This window comes from Carassius gibelio, chromosome B4 (assembly GCF_023724105.1).
Source record: "Carassius gibelio isolate Cgi1373 ecotype wild population from Czech Republic chromosome B4, carGib1.2-hapl.c, whole genome shotgun sequence".
NCBI classification, from domain to species: domain Eukaryota; kingdom Metazoa; phylum Chordata; class Actinopteri; order Cypriniformes; family Cyprinidae; genus Carassius; species Carassius gibelio.
Genome location: NC_068399.1, coordinates 22,666,881 through 22,679,675, shown reverse-complemented (window position 1 = coordinate 22,679,675; position 12,795 = coordinate 22,666,881). Strand labels below are relative to the sequence as shown.

Genomic DNA, 12,795 nt, shown 5'->3' with positions numbered 1-12,795 from the left:
GCTTTTACACACACACACACACACACGCAAAATGTTTAGTTAGCTTAGATATGTAGAGAGCAATTATGGTTGACCATCACATGTGTATTTCCATAAATAATGAAATTCAGCAGCGCTGCGAAACAGGAGATGTGTTGAGGTTTGTTTATAACACACTGCCTCTGGTTTAGATGATGGAAGTTGATCCCATGACACAGTTTAGTATTATTTACATTTACACAAACTCTCCTCCGGGTCTGTTTGTCAGTTTATTAAATGTTCTGTATATAGCCAAATAACATGATCCACAATGATCTAATGCATGAAAAATACAAGAGCCAGATATCATATAGAAGACCCTGGGACTCTTAACTTAACCCTGGGACGCTTAGGGGATCTGGCTATGCTGATGGAGCTCTGTTAGTGTGCATTAGCCCAGAGCTGCTCACTCGTTATTGCGTCCTATATCTGCAGTGCTGTGACCTGACTCTCAAACACCAAACATCTCGCTCACATCACAACATGTAGCTCATCGCACATATCTGTCCTATTTTCACACAAGTGTGTACAACACCCACCCACTGCCATTATAAAGCTTGAAAGAGCCATGTTTTTAAATATAACTAATTGGATTTGTCTGAAAGAAGAAAGTCATATACAGGATGGCTGGAGGGTGAGTAAATTATGGGCTAATTTACATTTTTGGGTGAACTATCCCTTTAAACCCACCTCTTGATAACACAACAGGAATTTGTTTATTTTAATTTATTTTATTTTATTTCTAAACATTTAAAATAAATCATATAGACCCCTTCTATGCATGTTATGATGTTGTTTTTGTCCTTTTTGGAGTTTAACAATCCTCATCATCCTACCTCTGTAAAACACAACAGGAATTATTTTATTTTATCAAATAATTTACACTCTCTATGCATGTTTATGGTGTTGTTTTTGTCTGTTTTGGAGCTTAACAACCCTCTTAAAAACATTCTCTACTAAATTTAATGACAGACATTTTTTGGTGAAGTTTACTATTTTGCAAATCCGGTAAACAAATTAATCTATTTATTTTTAATAACCTAATTAATTTATTTATTTTTTAGTTATGCATTAAGAATGCACTTACATCATGGAGGCATAGGCAGGTTCTGATGGTTATTTTGAGGAGTATGGTCCTCAATGTAATCAGATGTTTCTCGACCTGCACAGAAACCCTGAAGGAAAAGATGATTTTATGTTATGACTGCAGCTCACCAGTGATGGAAAGCTCTCAGATCATCACAGGATGGTCTGCGCCATGAAACAAACCTCACATCTATTGTGCCTTTTTAGGAATATGAGTGTACGGAGAAAAACAATAAGAAAGAGATGAGAGGGAAGTTTTAGACTGTTTGCGTTCCCAAAATATTGGATTACTAACCAGGAATGAGGTGATTTCTGATTAATGTTGTATTTATGTCAGGAAGAATGTTGTTACAGATGCTGCATCACACCACAACCATTTTCCTTGTTACTGAAACGTTTGCATGCAACAGAGTAATAAAAGTGACAAGGACAGATTTCTAGGATCTAAGAAGCTCTAGAGCACTTTGATCATTATGATAAATGAACCTCCTGCACTAATAAAATATTTCTCAGACTATTTACCACTGAGAAAACACTCTGTCTCTTAAAAATCTAATCCCACTGTTAGAAATATGCATAAAAACACAGCTAATTGCTTCCAGTTTCCTCATACCTGAATATTTTCATGTCTGAGAGTGTCTCACTGTCTCAAAAGGATACATGTTAAGTTGTTTTTAAGGACAGATGTGTCCGGTTGGTTTCAGAAGCAGAACTATATCTGTGCCGGCCCGGTATTCCAGATTTCAGGAGAGTACAAAGAGGGGTTCCGATATAAATTCAGGTCACAAAAGCTTTTGCAACCATTAGTATTCCTGGTTAATTGTTTTAGACCCCATGGACTCATATGTCAATCTCTAACAAGCACATTGTGTTTATTTCCATTCCATATAGTCCTAATGAAGAGCAAGTGAATGTGGGCTGCTGCTGAGGACTGCAGAAGGATATGACATTACACCCTGGAGGTTTGTCTGCCTTTAGTGACATCTCTCATTTTTCTTGACTTTTATTTTCTGCACACCTTGTCTCAACTATTTTCGTTATTTTTTTGTTCTCATCTCATCTCTTCTCATTGTCACATTTCTAGTCTTTTAATGAATTTTAATTTGTTTTATATATTTTGCCTTATTTATTTTCAATTGCAATTGTCGCCTCATTTGGTCATGATTGGATTTTTCTTTTCTTGTGTATTTTTTCTATTCTCTTTACTCTGTCGTTTAATCTCTTTTATTGTCACCTTATTTTCTTATGACTTTCATTATCTTCTTTTTTTACCCTATTTATCTTTAAACTTTTTATCCTTTATATGTTTCTTTGATTTCAGCCACTACTCGTAACCTAACTTTTATTGCTTTTACTGCGTATTATCACTTTATCATATTTTATTTTATTTTATACATATATTTAGCTTTATTCATATTATAGAACATTTTTATATATTTCTTTGATTTCAGACATTTCTCGTTATCCTTTATCACTTTATTTCATATTGTCTCAGCATATTTTATTTTACATTATTCCTTTACATATTTATTTTTTTCAGTCACTTCTCGTTACCTTATTTGTCTTGACTTTTTATCTTTTAACTTATTTCTCTTGAATTTGATCCCTTTATTTCATATTCCTTGTCTCAGCACTTATTTGTTTTATTTTATTTTTATTCCCCTTATTTTATAAATTTTTAGATTTCAGTTATATCTTTTCTCAATGTCTCATTTTCATTTGTCTCATTTGTGTGTTTGTGTCTCATATAGACATTTTTATTTATCTGACAGGCCTATCCTCACACATCCAGCGTGTGGAGTTTACTCCTATGCAAACAGCTCCTTATCTCTAACCTAAATGAGGGCTTTCAAAAGCTTCCAAGTAGTGGCCCTGAAATTCTTCTGTCAGTATTAAGATGACATGCATTTTGTGTGTGTGTTGTGAAACGGAGAGGAAAGCAGAAAGATACTGAGCAGGTGCTTGCTTCAAAGTGCATAATTAATTTCTTGTGTTCTTACAGGCTTGAGCATCAAAGCCCATCCACTCTTTTGTTGTGTGCTGTGGAAGTCTATGCAGCGCGAGGGGACTAACCATAAGACAAACATTACATCAACCTGTCTAAAATACCTTCCAAAGACATTTAACAAATGCTTGCCTCAGGTGCGCTCAATTTTAGGCATCTTATTTATCCTTATAAGGTTCTTGTTTGGACAAATTCTGAAGAAGCATCATATTATTTATGTAGAACTCTATACAAGAATGAATTGCAAATAGCTCAGCAAATCAAAAAGATGTGAATTCACTGCACTCAACTAATATAGTGTGTAAAACAATAAAAACCGTAATGACTTAAAAACTAATGGTAACACCTTTTAGTGTAGGGACTAATTCTCACTATTAGCTAGTTGCTTATTAGCATCCCTATGATTAACATATTGGCAGTTATAGAGCACATATTCTGCATGATCATATTCGATATCCCTATTCCTACCCAATACTTAAACGAAAAAGGCAAAAGTTGCAATTAATGGTTTGTTGTTAGCGAGAATTGGACCTTAAAATAAAGTGTGACCAAACTAACTTGTGTATTTTTTGATGATTTGTATTGTATTTTGTATTATTATTATTATTATTATTATTATTATTATACAAAAGGCACATATGGATAAACATATGGATTAGTTCAGTGAAAAAATAAAAGTGCAGAAATAATGCATAAGAAATGTTGATAATTGTAGTATTAATCAAAACAGAATAAATTATTGTTTTAAATAATAATAACAATAATAATGTTTAAATATAAAATATTAATTAAATTTAATTTAAAATAGTTAAAATAATTTGTTTAAATGTTTAATGGGATACATACAATGTTTAAGTAATTGGTTTAGATAAAAAAATGTAAATGTTAAATATAAACGATTTTAAACCTTGCATTGATTACAAACAGTTGAATTAATTGTTATAAATTATTATAAAATGTTTAATGATGATGACAATGATAATAGAAGGAGGAGGGGTACATTTTTATTAAATATATATTCTTTTACAAATATTTACTTATTCAAAACTGTGAAAATAATTAGTTTTAATAATAATAATAATAATAATAATAATAATAATAATATACAGGCAGCGAGGCAAATCAAGATTTTGGACTGCATCATTTAATATTTTGTTGTGTATAAACATAAGTAAGTTTAATTTAGACACTCATTCATTATTTATTTATTTAACTTTTATCAGTTCCATCACATTCAACAATCGTAATAGTTTTTTATTGTGTGTTATTATTTTGGGTCTCCTGAAGGAAGTCTGTTGTTTATGTTGTGAAGGAATGCAGAGGTGGTGTTGATCTGAAGGTCAGCTGGTGTCAGTGATAGATTCATCCATTAATAAGCAGCTGTGGTCACTGGCCATTTCAGAAAGAGAGGCCAGTATGTGAATGAGCTTTAACCCCTTGTGCTTTTTGACCCCAGCAGGTCGCAGACAATCTGAAACACTCCAGACCTTAAACAAACAAATCTTGCTCAACAGACGGCTCCCTCCAGACGCTCAAATGCAAATGAGAGGATGGAGCAGCAGTCATAAATCATCCAAACAACTGCACAGTTCAGGTGAGACGATACATCATGTAAAGGGCACTAATGTTTGACTGACTGACTGGTTGTTAGACCAGTAACAGCTTTTGAGTGTAGAAATACCCACAGGTACCATGCATAATAAAAAAAAATTACAGCTTAAATAATTACGTTTTATCCGTTTTATTATATAGTTATTATTTACTAAAATATTAATAAATCACATTAATAAAAATAAAAATAAACTTAAGATTAAATTAATTAATTACCAGTTTTCAATTTGATTCAGTTCGGCCACTGATTTAAATATTTCAATAATAATAAAAATATTAATACATATAAATTAGTTTAAATAAATTTTATATAAATGATTTTTAAATATTGATCTATTGATTAAAACTGTTGAAATATATGTACGTATATAGATCATATGTATATAATTTTTTTGCATAGAAACACAAGTAAGTTGTATTTAGACAGTCCTCATCCATGAGTTTAATTTGATTAACCTTTATTTGTTCCATCACATTCAACAATTTTTACTGTTTATCTTTTTTATGTTTTTATTAAACAAATATAATTGGCGTGTGAATTTTATCAATAGGCTACAACATTTTCTCTATTAAAAGCTACATTATATTTCTTAGCAATAAGGTGCTAACTTGTTCGCAAGCTTGTCTCTCTCTCTCTCTCTCTCTCTCTCTGTGTGTGTTTGTGTGTGTGTGTCTCGTTAATTCATTCAAATAAATTAATTTAAATAAATGTCATCTCGGTGCTACTTTATTTCACCAAAGTATTCTACCTCTAACAAGCTATAGATAAAATAACAACTGAAATATATTGTTAATTCTGGTCTTTATCTTTATTCAGTCCGATTTTGTGCTGCAAAACATCTGTGACAGCTGTTGTCCATGGTGGGAAATAATAATGTATGAATCATTTTAATTGCACAGCCGTTCAAAACCTAAGCATATACCATGTGCATAGTAAAGCGACCATTGATGATTATTTTAGAGAGGAATTAATATAAACAAAGATATCGGATACCAGTTGGGTCTAAAGTCAGTGTAAACAGAGGGTATGGTCAAAAGATCGGTTCTGTGCATTAAGACTTGCAGTGTAAGTGCAGCCAAATATACTGACACATCTCCAGCTTTAGGAAGGAAGGAATAAAACCGATTTTTTTTATGACATGAGCATATATTATTTTAAACTCTTTTTTTTTTTTTTCTGTTCTCCAGTCAAAAATGTTATTTCAAAAAGTCACTTTTAAATTCGGGCCGCGTTACATCACTTATTTAATGTCGAAGCGCACCAATTTTCTGTTGTAAATTGGACCTTTCTGTTGAGGAGAGATTTGAGTCTCTCTCAGTTTCTACCTGTGAGATAGAGCTGTGCTCGTTTATTTTAGCACTAAACCAAAAAAACCTTGACCTCGGCCCTCAACTTTATCCCTCTTTTCCACTTTAATTTCCTGCTGAGCCGCTGTTTCAGTGAAAGATTGTGTGCAAATCTTTTCACTAGAACTAAGGTTTATTTTCTCACCTTTATAAGATCTTCCACCTTTCTATCGACTAATCAGTAGAAGAAGAAAATAATATACATTTCAGTCAATACTGATCCTGTTTATGATATTATTTCCTTTTTTTACACTAATTATGTTTTTGCGACAGTAATATTTAATTGCATTTGATCCCTTTTGCTTTATTGAGTTATCAGACTTCATGACTGAAGCTGATGCTCTAAATCTCCTCGTCGTGACGAACAATCACCAGACACATCTACTGTATGTGGGTGACCTTCCTTTTTCCACATTCATTTAATGCAATTATTTAATAGTTTATTTATTTATTTCAGTGGGTTTGTTTGAGGGCTTTATCATGTCGAAAACGTCCTGGCACCCTCTGCTGGTAAATAACAGTGCATTTTCAATGCACTCTGTGAACTTCATTATATTTATGTCTTTTTGCCTCATGTGATGCATCATATGTAATTCATTAAGCATTCCTGTGAATTGTGTCGCCAAAGTCTTGACACAGTGATGAGAACAGTGATACGGAGTGATATGGCCCCTTCCTGCTGAGCTACATGGGATTTCTTGACCCCTGTTGTCATGGCAGCTGAGATTGAAGATGGTGGGCTTTAATTGTAGTCCGCCCGCTAGCAATGGGGATATTGTTCATGAGGTTACAATATTAATAAGCTGGAAGTGGGTGAAAGAGGGGATGTGGAACTACTTCCAGTCAGGGCTGAAGATACGAGTCTGACCTTTATAAAACTCCACAGTATCAGTTATCAGTTATCTATGAAAAAATGGTTTGCCATCACTAAAATAAATTATATTTTAAAGTAAAATAGAAAACTGTAGTAATAATAATATTTCACAAAATTACTGTTTCAGTGCATTTTTGTGTTGTATTGTAACCTTGAGCACATTTTAACTGTTTAAGCATAAACATTTAAAACATTTTAAAATATATATTACCAACGCTAAACTTTTAAAGTGTTTACATACATAAACAACAAATAATAAATATTTTTCTGCATTATGAATTTTATATTACATATAATTGATGTCATTTTATATTGTATTTTTAAAATATTAAACGAATATAAATACATTAATTTATTTTGTTATTTTATTTTATATTTATTTTATGATATTTATTTTTATGATGAATCATATTCAAACTTAACGTGCTTCACTGGTTATGACACACAAAATTGTTGTTTGCTGGCACTGACACCTTAGTTATGCACCAAGCTTAAATTTTTCTAAATGTGTTTTTATTTAATAATAACTTAAATTTCAACAACACAACTCAACAATACACCGCAGCAACATGTGATTGGCAGGTCTGCCAGTGAGTGGGTGAACCTGTCGCTTTGGAGACCAAATAAAAGCACCAAAGAAGAAATCAAATTATTGGCATCATCATTTTAAGCGCCCCTTTCTGACAGGAACAGAACATGCTGGAAAGAAAGAAGAGAACAAATTGCGGGAAAGTCAGCACTTGAGGAAACGTTTATGTCCGTTGTTTTTCTGTAATGAGAGCGGTGTAATTACTGACTCAATGCTTCAAATGTTTTTCCCATGTCCAAACATGGTGTTTAGGTTGAGAGCATTTTGCTTTTACAGGAAACCTCTTGATTTATAGATAACTGATCCAATCTGCTCCATTTATATGTCCTCATCCATGTGGAAAACAGGTCTGGAGTTTTCCAACATGGATCTGGAATGGGATCCAGAGACATACTAAAGCTTTGCTTGAAATATATGAATTACATTGCATTAGACCATGAAATATCAAACCAAGTGGCATCTGCAAACACTTCAGTTTGTGAAGATGAAGAGTAGTTCATCAAATGAATTCTATCCCACTAACATTTGAAATGGGAATGTCTTAATTTTGACCAGATAATTTGTTGTTTTATAAAAAATCTAGAAAAAAAGTGTTTATTTACAATAAATGCAACTTCAACCATTTCAATCTAATGCAAAGCTATCCATGCATTTTAAGACTCCAAATGCACATTTTTAAGTGTTTGTTGCACAGCGACTCCGCCATGAAGCCTGTGTTTGATTGACGGTTAAATGAAAGCAGATATAAATAACCTCACTGATGTCACTTACACACTTCAACATACTGTACACTAGATCCCCATTAAAAATGCCCTGGAGCTTTACTAGTCCTCGAATGAAATAAAAAATACAGTTATTAATTTAGCAGGGATTAGTGGAGTGGCCACAAGACATATAGAACCGAGCATTTTTTATAATACCCAAGAGAAACTGTTAGAAATATTAGTCAGGAATGTAATATAGAGTCCATTAAAATCATCTAAATGACCCTCAGACGTCTAAAAATACATCTAAGTGCCCATAAACACATCGTTAGAGTGAGGGCGTGATCAGTGATTGGAACAGATATACAGTTCCTGAACTGCCATGGCTAACAGTACATGTGTGTGTGTGAGTGTGTAATGTCACTTGTTCCTTGTTCTGGTGATGTCAGATGACCTCTGTAATTCATAACTGAGTAGATATGCAGTAAACATCAGAATCAGAATCAGAAAGAGCTTTATTGCCAAGTATGCTTGCGCATACAAGGAATTTGTTTTAGTGACAGGCTTCCAGTACACAGAGACAACAACACCAGACAAAAAAATAATAATTTTAGGCAAATAAATAAGTGAATAAACAATTGTGCTATAAATGATATTGGAATAGGATTGAATAAGATGCAGGATGTACTAGGATGGAGGGGTAACAAATAAATATAAGGATATTGCACATTTTTTTTGCATAAGCATAAGTGGGGAACATTTAAGTGTTCATGAGGTAGATTGCCTGGGGGAAGAAACTGTTCTTGTGCCTTACTGTTCTGGTATTTGAACAATGTTTTGAAACATTGAATCAGTGTCATATGAGAGACATTATATCCTCAGTCTCATAAACATTACTACACACACAGCTTTATCTTACGTAACCTATGTCGTGACCTGTTGATGTGAAACAGTAATGAGATTGTTGTTATACATGTTTTTTGGAAAGAGAGCAACTTAATTAGGTTAAAATGTTGCAGTCCATTTGCAATTCAAATGCTTAGATTTCTTACAATAATTCCATTCAAATTAACAATATTTTACTTTAGTTTAGTTATACAAGATATGTCTAGCTCATATTTCATCCCAAAATTAAAGAATTTAACAGAATTTCATGCCCTTTTATGTGTGTTTTTTCCCCCTGCATTTTAAAGTCCAATCACTGTAAACACATCTATCTATCTGAAATATATTTATACATCATTGTACTATTTGTGGTACTGATTTGTGCTGATTTTGTTTTTAATTGTGTCCTGACCTGCTGATTTTCCTTGCAGCACTGTAATTTCTTAGTGATCAAAAACTCCAAATGAAAATAAATCAATATACAAATAAATAATAAATAAATATCTGACTTATTTTACCATGTAGACCAATGAGACGTGTGTGTGTGTAAATATAAAGTGTTTCCTTTACTCACCGGCCCTTCTGTATGCTATATGAACTGACATGAGATCAGTGTGTCACTGAATTTGTCTTGATTTGGTATTCTCTGTCTCCCCCTGCTGACGGCGCAACGCTGTCTCGTGTGAGGGTGAATAAGTGACCCATAAAGAGCCTCCTACAGCATTCAACCACTTATGTCTAAGAGAAGAATGGGGGAGTCATTGAGAAGCCTTTTCATTGTAATTTATTCCTCTGTTTTGTAGTTGCAGAGTTGCACCAGCAGAAGTCAGACTGGCTCTTTCTACAGAAAGGCTCCTGGGTGTTTCCGTTCACCTCAGAGCTGGCTGGCATCGTGCATTTGCTCTGAATAATACATTTGGACGGTGTGCGAAAAGCTCATTGACTTTCAGGTTGGACTTTAAAATATTTGCCTCAGTGTTTTGTTTTTAGTGCAGTCGATTGAGGGTCATCGTTTGGCGCCCCTAGATGATCCATTAAATAAGTTTAAACAAAACACTACATTTATACGTTATTTATAATATATTTTTGTGATGCATACATTTATAACGCGTCGTATAAAATATATAAATTAAAATATATCAACGGAAATTTAAAGTTAATTTCACTTTTTGATTAGGTCCACTATATCATCGTATTTCGTGTTTCCATATAGCCAAATGCCACAAGTTAACCAATAAACCCTGTTAAGTATTCAAATCTAGTCCAGTTGATCTCAGTCTAGGTCTACAGTATTTTGACTTTCTCCGTTATCTGACACACCCAGTTCAGGTCTTGTACTCTCTGCTAATAAGCCGATGATACAAATCAGCTGTGTTAAATGAAGAACTAGCCAAAATGTTCAGAGCTTGGCTTCTCAAGGACCAGGACAGTGAACAACTCGATTAGATGTTTCCTAAAATAGAGTGACTGTCAATTTTGTGTCTTAAACACAAACACGCACACCCAGCTCACGCCCCAACCCGCCCACCAATTGACAGCAGTGTGAGAGCGCGCGCATAAGAAACACGCACACCTAACGATTTTATTTATTTATTTATTTATTGCATACACAATGAGATTCTCTCACTCTTTTGACTGAGTTTAGATGAGAAACGGTGTGTGCCTCCCCTAGCTTTCGTGTTTATCTCGTGCGCACTCAACCTGTGCGTTATATTTATGCGGCCACTTGCATCTCCAGTCGTTCTTGCGCGTCTGGCGATGCGGCTGTAACGACGCGCCCCTGTGGTTCACGTGCCACTTTTCATGGCTCTTGTTGTACCGTGCAGGTCCAATAATCGTTGATGTGCATGGTTGAGTGTCATCACTTTGCTTTACGGACTACAGTTTCCTGCAGCTGGATCACGCACTGAACCTCTGGTTAGATATGACGCATTGGGCAGAGTAGGGACGCGTCTCGGAGAAGCAGAAAGGTTTCAGACAGAAGGGACAAGCGGATCTGGACTACACAGGCGTCATGTCTAACACGACGAAAAGCAAAAAGGAAAAGGAAATCATTACGGAGTATGAGAGCCAAGTGAAAGGTGAGAAGAACACTCTCGCACCTGATGGGCACCTGGAGACGGACTCTCGTCTGATGCATCTAATACGAACCTTGTGCATGCGTTAAATTTACAACATGTTGGCAAAAATAATATTTCATAAGGTCTTTCAGTTGCATTATTGCTGCCTGTTTTGTGTCAGTTGATTCTCAAAACATTAAATCGTTCTGCTTGAAATTGTTAATCTGGTGGGTGTGTTTTAAAACGAGGTAAGTGGTTTCTTGTATTCTTTTGCTGGTTAAAGGTGGTTAACCATCTTTGACCAAGCAGCTCAAAATGGTTAAGATGGTTTTTGGAACATGGTTACTGGTCAGGCAGCTATTCACCCTGCTGGATTAACTAGAAACCAGCAGCCAACTGGTCAAGGTGGTTCTTGCAACGTGTCTTACTACCAGCTACAAACCAACCAGCTGGTCAGTATGACTTTTGCAACATGATATCTGGTCAGCCCACTTAAGGTTTTTCTGATGGGTTTTGGATTATAGTATCTGATTTAAAAACTAGCTGCAAATAAGCAACCAGCTATAAAGTTGGTTTTTGAAAAATGACAACTGGTCATCCAGTTTAATGTGTTAAGATGAGTTGTGGAACATGGTAGCTTGTTGACAAGATGATAACCAACTTGTCAAGATGGTATTTACAACATTGGAGCTGGTCAACCAGTTTAGTTAGAAACCAGACGGACTAAGGTGGATAAAATGTATTTTGGAACATGATAACTGGTTAACAAGATGATAACCAATTGTTCGAGATTGTTTTTGCAATATGGCAGCTGGTGAAACCAGCTTAATACTAGCTAGACACCATCCTGCTTAATGTGGTTAAGATAAGTTGTGGAACATGGTGGCTAGTTGACGAAGTGATAACCAGCTGGTCAGGATGGTTTTTACAACATTGCAGCTGATCAACCAACTAATAACCAGCTAGAAATAAACAGCCAGCTGGTCAAGATGGTTTTTACAACATGGCAGCTGGTCAACCTGTTTATAACTAGCTACAACCAGATTAAGGTGGTTAAGGTGGTTAAAATTAATTTTGTAACATGGCAGCCGGTCAAACAGCTTAGTTACAAACCAACCAGATTAAGCTGTTTAAAATTAATTTTGGAGCATGGCACCTAGTTGAGGAGACAATAGCCAGCTGGTCAACATGGTATCTGGTCAACCATCTTATTACCAGCTTGAAACCAACCTGCTGGTGGTCAAGATGAGTTTTGGAACAAGGTAGCTGGTTGACCAGCTAATAACCAGCAGTCAGCTGATCATACAAAGTGAAGATGGTCCAGATGGTATAAGTAATGTGGTTACTGGTCTCAAGGGGATTAAGATGGGTTTTGTTATCTGTTTGACTAGATATCTAACAGCTTAAAACCAGCTCTAGATGGCTATTTCACCAGTTGCTAACCACCTTGAATTAGCTAGAAACAAGCTACCATGTTTAAAAAGCAGGAAGTGAGAGGCTTAAGTGAGGGAATTATGAAAATGCATGCTTCTTATCCTTCAATACATGTATTATCAACATAATAACATATACAGTCCACCCTACATCATTTGTTTGCCCTTACAGCAGGGCGTTCA

The 12,795-nt window shown here is 34.7% G+C and overlaps 1 protein-coding gene across 2 annotated transcripts in view; it reads left to right on the top strand.

Annotated features, from left to right (window-relative positions):
* The first annotated feature begins 10,528 nt into the window (after nucleotides 1-10,528).
* The window catches only part of srgap1b (SLIT-ROBO Rho GTPase activating protein 1b), a 31,579-nt gene continuing 29,312 nt past the window's right edge, over nucleotides 10,529-12,795 (top strand). Inside the window, exon 1 of one of the 2 annotated variants that reach the window (XM_052555129.1) lies at nucleotides 10,529-11,200. In XM_052555129.1, coding sequence (XP_052411089.1) covers nucleotides 11,134-11,200 — 67 coding nt within the window. In that variant the 5' untranslated portion in view covers nucleotides 10,529-11,133. The remainder of the gene's footprint in view (nucleotides 11,201-12,795) is intronic. The other variant, XR_008153654.1, reaches the window with a different exon arrangement.